The following is an 8,130-nucleotide window of genomic DNA, read 5'->3' as shown; positions in this document are numbered from 1 at the left end:
TTTTTATGGGGTCTGTGTTGTGTGTGGCTTTCTTATCTTGAATTAACAACTGTAGAGCATCAAAAGCAGTTTGTTGTTATCGCACAACACATATATGATGTTAAGAGCCTTAAGATGGAATTCAAAGAGTTTGGATCGATTGATCAATATTAGCTACTCAATAAGGTCACAGGGACAGGAAACTGAGCCTATTTGGTTTATTGAATATGTGTGACGTATTCAGAATCTGTTTCGAAGAAGCACTGCTTATATATCGGACACAAAAGTAGCGTAACTAGTGCAGAACAGGCAACCTTGTTAATGACTAAAATAGCTTATAAACAAATTGTGCAACTAAAAAAGCTTCCATTTACATTTTATAAAAAAAAACACAAAACATGAGAGTTGTATTGACTCGGTAATCGAGCTTGAACATCCTGGTCTTGATGCCATTCACGCATGCAAATTTAATATCAACAGGAACGTCTTGGCCTCTACCAGTTTTTAGATGTATGACAACATCAAGATACAAGTTCTCACATTTAAGCACATTTAAACCATTTCCAGTGTAACTGTACATGTAAACTAGGGCAAAAGAACATGTGCATTACATTGATGTTTCTGCGTACTTGGTTGTGCTATTTTGTTTTCATGCCACATGAATGGATTGTCTCACGACAACCTCTATAAAAGCATGGCGGTGGTGAGAAAACACTTGCACGATTTTACCGAAGAGTGCAAATTGATGATATGCTTTTCATTCATCAATATTTTTGTGCATCAATAAATATACTGTAAGCTACAAGTTCCTTCTCAAGGCTCAAGTTCCTGGCTTCAACTATACAGACACAGACACATGGTTTAAATCCTCTGGGCCAGAGGTCACAGTTCAAGTCTGGATCTTTAAACTTGATTGACATGGCCAACTGTGTTTGGATAGTTCAGTCTGTCTCGATCAGTTCTGCACCCTGGTCCATCTTCAGTCCGTTCTCCAGACGTTGTTCAGTAGCTTCACGACTTCTTCGTAGAGAACAAAGACAATGGCCACGTCCAGACACACTCGGCCCAATCGTGGGACTGTGCCTTTGTAAAACCTGCAATTCAAAGCATGAAAGTGTAAGAAAAAAGAAAAGAAAACGATGTTAAATAGGAAATAATTACGAGGAAAGGCATACGCTTGAGGGCCTTCGTTCTTCAAAATCTGGAATGCGCAATCCATGGTGCTCTTGTAGCGATGAGCCTCCAAACCCTAAAACAAATGGATTATAAAATATATCAACAAGTGGTATTTAAAAGAAGTTTTCTTTAAAAATAACAAATATATTCATTTTAATGTATTATTTGATAAGCATCAGCCTCTGCTAACCTGCATTCGAGTCTTCACCACATCAAGGGGCGTGTTCCCAAAAACACTCGCCGCCCCGGCTGTCGCTCCGAACATCGCTGTAACCAGTGGGTGCATGTCACGACCGGGGTCATCACCTGAAGATCAAGCCAAGAGGATCAGTTTTGTTAAACGCCCATACTGAAATTGATTTTAGAGTATTATTGTTGAATCTCATCCTCACCTTTGTACCAGTTGCGCAACAAGTTCATAACATAAAAGCGTATCGCCTGGTTGCTACCCTGCTTCAGAAGTGTAGCAGTCAGTCCTTGATATGTCCCTCGAACACCTACAAACAGAATAAATGTTATTAGACATTTTTCAAAAACTATTATTTATTATATATTTGGCTCTTCAAAAAATATTAATTTTATTTTATATAGAATATATTAATATATTTTAATTTTATTTTATATAGAATATTTTTCAAAAACGTATTTTTAAAAAAAGAATTATTTTACATTTAATGTAGTATTTCATTTTGTTTTTTATTTTTTTTGTTTTATTTTATTTTTTCAAAAACATTTTTATTCTACATTATATGTATTATTTTATTTTATTTTTTCAAAAACGATTATTTCATTCATATTTTAAGTTTATTCACACATATTATATATATATTATAGATAATTTTTCTTTTATGCCAAAAATCATTAGGATATTAAGTAAAGATCATGTTCCATGAAGATATTTTGTAAATTTCCTACCGTAAATATATCAAATTTATTTTTGTGAGTGGATATGCATTGCTAAGGACTTCCTTTGGACAACTTTAAAGGCGATTTTCTCAATGTTTTGATTTTTTTGCACCCTCAAATTCCAGACTTTCAAATAGCTGTATCTCGGCCAAATATTGTCCTATCCTAACAAACCATACATCAATGGAAAGCTTATTTATTCAGATAAATCCCTTTCAGATGATGTATAAATCTCAGTTTCAAAAAATTGACCCTTAAGACTGGTTTTGTGGTCCAGGGTCACATATATATTTTTTTTTTTACAGCCCCCATACATTTTTCTGAGTGGTCCATCTCCTCCTACTGTCTCTATTAATACATGCGTTTGTACAGGTCTCATATTAGTACCTTGATCTCTGATGATTTCCCGTACGCCGTGGAAGAACCCTCGGTAACGTGGCCTCAGAGAGCACTGGTCATGAATGAACTTCACCTGAAAATACAGACAGGAGATAATTTGTATAAAATAATATCTCATGTATAATCATGTTTATCATCATGTATAAACAAAATAACCAGTTACAGTCCCACCTTGACTGTCTCCATTGGACAGACCACCAACACCGCCTCTGCAATTCCTGCTCCAAGCCCACACAATAAACTTCCTTTATTGTCAAGCCGACCTGTGGCGTCCCTCATCGGGTTACTAAGAACCTCGAATGTTCCAAACCTGCCATGTCAAAAATAACAGCATAAGCAAAAGACACATTACATGTAAAGACCAATGACATGTAAAGACCAATGTTTCTTACCGTACTGCAGATTTTGGGATGGATCCATAAAGCAGTGAACTAAGCCCTCTATATAGACCTCTCAACCCATGATCTTGCACTGTCAGCTTAACACAGTCACCTGCACAAGGTTAAACAATTTTATTTACACATTAAGGCCCTGATATACGTCAAGCAAAATCAAAGAAGGAACAGTTGTGATGTCATTTCAAACAAAATCAAGCCAAGACGAAGTTCGTTTTGAGTTCAGTTTGTGAAATTTCTGGAAAAGTTTGCTCCAGCTGGTAAACATCTTCAAACTACTATTGCTCCATGACGATTACATAATAGGTAGGTGTGGCTCTGGGCCTCCACCTTCTTTGATGTAAAAATCTTTTCCAGTTAATTTTTCTGTTCAGTCTGTCGAGGTCAGACATGAATAAAAACATCAACACACTGGAGCGCTCCTTTATAGCAGATATTAAAGTTTTAATTCTAAAAGTCACTGACATTGTTTTTCCATGTAAAGCTGGTTGCTTTAAAGCAATCTATTGTATAAAGTGCTATATAAATAAACGTGACGTGACTTGACTGGAGTGCCGAATTGCAAAGTTATTTTTCTTGATTAGTTAATGCACTATGAACTAACATGAATGATCAAGGTATAATAATATTATTTTTTATATTTAAAAAAGTACAGTATGTTTACATGGTTTAGTACTGTTCTTCAATTTTGTAAAAGTTCAGCACTATTTTATGTGTTATGTTTGTTTTCATTTAGTATCTATTTTAAAAAATATCAGTCAAATGACACAAAACAACACATCCCTATGGTCAGATGCTTTCTCGCCGTTGTCGTTGTTGTGTTTATTTTGTTACTGAAAGGAAATCATGCAGCACAAATTTACATATTCATCTAAATATCGCTTTGTGTGGTGCCATTGGGATGTTCACAAACAGTATAACACTGCAAAGGTATTTCAAACTTCGCCATGAGAATATCGAGGCCTTTAGAGTAGAGGTCGACCGGTTGACTGGTTTTGCCAATTCATACCGATAGTTTTCAGGTTGTGTCTGTGGCTGGAGTGGCTGAGAAGGGAGTGCTGAAATTATAAAGTACAAGAGCGGCCTATAGAGGCGAAATAAAAACTATCACTGACGCCTCATTGTGTTTGTTTTGACACGTGAGGCTGCGCACTGCATGGAGAGGGACACTTCAGATGCAGATTTAAAATGGTATGTTATACAGAACACTACAGTATGTGTTTTGATATCATTATAAAGTATTTAATTTGTTGACTAGATGCTGCATTAGTGGAGAACAGAAGTATGTTTGTCATTGAGGCTGAGAGGATGCTAACATTAGCCTACCTCAAGCAGTTAAAACGACAAAAATACACGCAAGTCTGACCCAAATGTTTAATGTCAAGATTGCTACCATCTATTTACATTCGTTTATATCCAGCTGGTCACTTATATTCATTTGTTACGCAGCGAAGTTGCATATTTAAAGCTAGTGACATGAGAATTCAAACTGTATCGTCATGCAGCTGGCAGAAACATAAACATAAATCAGAAAAGCATTCGATTTCAGTTCTTTTTTATCATCACTGTAATACATATTTTGTTATTTTGATTAGATAATCAAGTGTTCTAAACAGAAGCAAATAACGTGTGAAAGTATTCATAGGGTATACTTGTGTCTAATTTCATTACTATGGCCTTTGTGTAGAATTTAAAGATGGCCATCTTTAAGCATGACTGTTTGGATTTATATGAAATGGTAACAATTTACAATAAGAGTCCATTTGTAACATTAATAAGGTTAATAAAAGTATTGCTCATTGTTAATTTCAACATTTACTAATACATTTTTACATTTTAAAGTTATTTCTCTTGATTAGTTAATGCACTATGAACTAACATGAATGATCAAGGTATAATAATATTATTTTTTATATTTAAAAAAGTACAGTATGTTTACATGGTTTAGTACTGTTCTTCAATTTTGTAAAAGTTCAGCACTATTTTATGTGTTATGTTTGTTTTCATTTAGTATCTATTTTAAAAAATATCAGTTGATTAATCGGTTATCGGCCAGCGTGGGCCAACCTTGTTATTGTTATCGGTAAAATCCACTATCGGTCGACCTCTACTTTAGAGTCGCGATGAAACAAAAGTAGCAACAGATCTTTTCTTCTGTATTGTGACGTACATCTGAGTGAAACGGATTACCAAAATCAAAAAATGTAGGGTGGGGACTTGGTTCAATGCATCAGTTGATTGGATGTTGAGATGTGGGTGTTGCACTCAAAAGTAGAGGCAGATGAACATGAGCTTGCAGGGTTAATTATTGGAGAAGTTCTGCACAAGTCACAAGAGAGAAGTCTGGCGTTTTAACCGAAAAGTCCAGTTATGACATTTTGATTAAACATTAGGAGAACAAAAAGAAACACACCAATGAGCCAAAACATTATGACCACCTGCCTAATATGCTGTTGGTCCACCACATGCTGCCAAACAGCACTGCCACGCCGAGGCATGGACTCTACAAGACCCCTGAAGGGGTCCTGTGGTATCTGGCACCAAGACGTTAGCAGCAGATCCTTCAAGTCTTGTAGGCTGCAAGGTGGAGCCGCTGTGGATAAAACTTGTTGGTCCAGTACATCCACAGATGCTCAATTGGACTGAGTTCTGGGGAGTCTGGAGGTCAGGGCAACACCTTGAACTCTCCTCAAACTATTCCTAAACAATGTGTGCAGTGTGGCAGGATGCATTATTCTGCTGAAAGAGGCCACTTCCACCAGGGAACATCATTGTCATGAAGGGGTGAACCTGATCTGCAATGATGTTTAGGTAGGTAGCATGTGTCAAATTTACATCCACATGAATGGCAGGACCCAGCGTTTCCTGGCAGAACATTGCCCAGAGTATCACACTTCCTCCATCGACTTGTCGTTACCCCACAGTGCATGCTGGTGCATCACTTCCCCAGGAAAACAGCACACACATACACGGCTGTCCAAGTGATGTTTAAAAAAAAAAAAAATGAGACTCATCGGACCAGCTGTCCTTCTTTCAGTGCTCCAAGGTCCAGTTCTAGCGCTCATGTATCCATTGTTGGCACTTTTGACAATGGACAGGGGTCATCACAGTGACTCTGATTGGTCTGCAGCCCCTTACGCAGCAGAGTGAGATGCACTGTGCGTTGTGACACAATGCTACCATAACCATCGTCAACATTTTGTATGACTTGTGCCACAGTAGGCCTCATGTTGGCTCGGACCAGACGGGACAGCCTTCATTGCCCTTGTGCATCAATGATCCTTGGACGCCCAACACTCTGTTGCCCGTTTGTAGTCTGTACCTCCTCAGACTACTGTTGGTAAATTCTCACCACTGCTGCCCGGGAGCAACCCACAAGCCTTGCCGTTTCAGAGATACTCTGACCCAGTCACCTAGCCATAACAATTTGGCCCTTGTCAAAGTCACTCAGATCTTTATTCCTGCTCATTTTTCTTGCATCCAATATGTTGATTACGAGAACTGATTGCTTATCATCTAATCTACCCAGACCTTAATATGTGGCCTTGATAGGAGACGATGAACAATTTTCGCTTCACCTGTGAATAGTCATAATGTTTTGGCTGATCAGTGTATACACAGATAAATGGTATATTGCATGCATTTAGAAATTAGATATTGGTGATTTTTCATTTCATGCCGATTTTAACAAATGTTGCCCTCACCTATGCCTCGGTACCGAGGAGGGTTTGCTCTTTCATCTAACTGTAGTTGGGTCTTCACATACTCCGTTGGGAATGTGATGCAGATCTCAATGCCTCCTGCAATGCCACCTGGGTAAAAATAATATCATCAGTAAATAAGGAGTGCCTAAATTGCATTCAGTGACATCAGCGGCAACCTATGTGATGCGTTTAAGCTTACAGCTGTTCAATTTCTATCAAGGACAAGTCAGTTTCATACAAGGTCATTTTGTTTTAGTTGTACTTCGTTGTTTAAAACACAATTGTGTACACCACGGCAACCAAAACAGTTTTGTTGGAATGTTGGAATATGGTTAAGTAGTTAAATTGACATTTATATTAATAAAGCACACTGTTTTAAGTGTCCAACCCTGTATAAACTGCTATTAGCTGAGTCAACAAATGAAATTTCTGGAAGCTACCATTTGGTTGACCCAGCAGAGGCATGCAGGTCATGGACTGACAGTGAGTTTCAGAGTAATGGCTGTAAGGGTTATGAAAGGGGACGTGCAAGCGTCGTCACGCATGACTGTTGTTGTGGGCTCGCGCATAATAGGATATCGCGTGAATCACCAAAACATTAGCGCTTGTGTGCTTCTAACACAAACACAAATACGCATGTACCTGCAAGAATAGCCTTCCACGGATGGGTGATTTTTCTCCCTCCGATTGCAGCGGCCGCTAGATTTCTCTGGCCTGGATAAATGTTGGGAATTGGGGTAAAAGTGCGCGTCGAGCCCCCGCCAGCGGAGGGAATCCGGGTCAGCGTTGCAGGATGCTGTTGCGGTGTGCATCCTCGTCTCAGTATCGCATCTTTGCACGGTCCCTCCGAAACAGAAAACGGTTTATACAAAGACGACATGATTTAATGATGTTTTAAGCGCAAAGTGAAAATCTGTACTGTTGACAAGCGCAGGATGCGTCTGCCCAATAGGACGAAGACAACACAATCACAGGAAGACCACTCCGAGGCGTGGCGGCGAGGAGCTCATGAATATTAATATGGAGGTCATCAGCGAGCTCAATCATTGGTCGGTTTTAAACATTTGATTAATTTATTACTCTACTCATCTTATGTAATATTAATTAGGTGTATTAGCCGATACAATTGGTCCAATTGTATTACCTTACAATCACACCCACATTCTAGCGGTTTTACTTTATATAATAACGGATGTTTGATCAGAAAATGTTTGAGTTTACTGTAGCAAGCAGGACATCCAATATAGATATGCACAGATATACATATGTATCTGAGAAGTTTTGAACTGTATATAACAATTAAAACCATGCAGCAATAATGGAATATGTTGAATTTACATTAATTCAATGAATAAAATATTTTTAAACGAATAACTCATTTTAATTACTAAAATGGTATCAGCATTCATCAAGCTCGACCATTCAATTCTGTTATCCAAGTTATATGTAAGACAAATGATTAAACAAATATGCATTTATTAATATGTTTATGAGTTTATTAATAACTATAAAGCCACTTTTGGTCTCTTGTACTTTTGTAGCCATTTCCCACATATATGTGGTTCTTATAT

At 37.8% G+C, this 8,130-nt stretch overlaps 1 protein-coding gene across 1 annotated transcript; it reads right to left on the bottom strand.

Annotated features, from left to right (window-relative positions):
- Positions 1 to 183: 183 nt before the first annotated feature.
- Positions 184 to 7,615, bottom strand: slc25a1a (solute carrier family 25 member 1a). Its single transcript, XM_051908763.1, has 9 exons — positions 7,202 to 7,615; positions 6,560 to 6,667; positions 2,853 to 2,952; positions 2,632 to 2,770; positions 2,449 to 2,533; positions 1,548 to 1,652; positions 1,346 to 1,461; positions 1,155 to 1,228; positions 184 to 1,073 (listed from the first exon to the last, which is right to left on the bottom strand). Exons 1-9 carry the CDS (start codon positions 7,437 to 7,439, stop codon positions 959 to 961), a joined length of 1,080 nt encoding a protein of 359 aa, XP_051764723.1. The 5' UTR covers positions 7,440 to 7,615; the 3' UTR covers positions 184 to 958.
- Positions 7,616 to 8,130: the final 515 nt, after the last annotated feature.

This window comes from Ctenopharyngodon idella, chromosome 10 (genome assembly GCF_019924925.1).
Source record: "Ctenopharyngodon idella isolate HZGC_01 chromosome 10, HZGC01, whole genome shotgun sequence".
Taxonomy (NCBI): Eukaryota; Metazoa; Chordata; class Actinopteri; order Cypriniformes; family Xenocyprididae; genus Ctenopharyngodon; species Ctenopharyngodon idella.
The sequence above is the reverse complement of the archived record's forward strand: the minus strand, read 5'-3'. Positions and strand labels throughout refer to the sequence as shown.

What these genes read in the sequence shown, in the direction of transcription:
- slc25a1a (XM_051908763.1), bottom strand. Translation starts at nt 7,439, where the DNA reads ATGTCGTCTTTGTATAAACCGTTTTCTGTTTCGGAGGGACCGTGCAAA. An exon ending in TCCTCGGTACCGAGGCATAG is followed by an intron (nt 2,953 to 6,559) that starts GTGAGGGCAACA and finishes AACCTTGTGCAG; the next exon opens with GTGACTGTGTTAAGCTGACA. An exon ending in ATCCCAAAATCTGCAGTACG is followed by an intron (nt 2,771 to 2,852) that starts GTAAGAAACATT and finishes TTGACATGGCAG; the next exon opens with GTTTGGAACATTCGAGGTTC.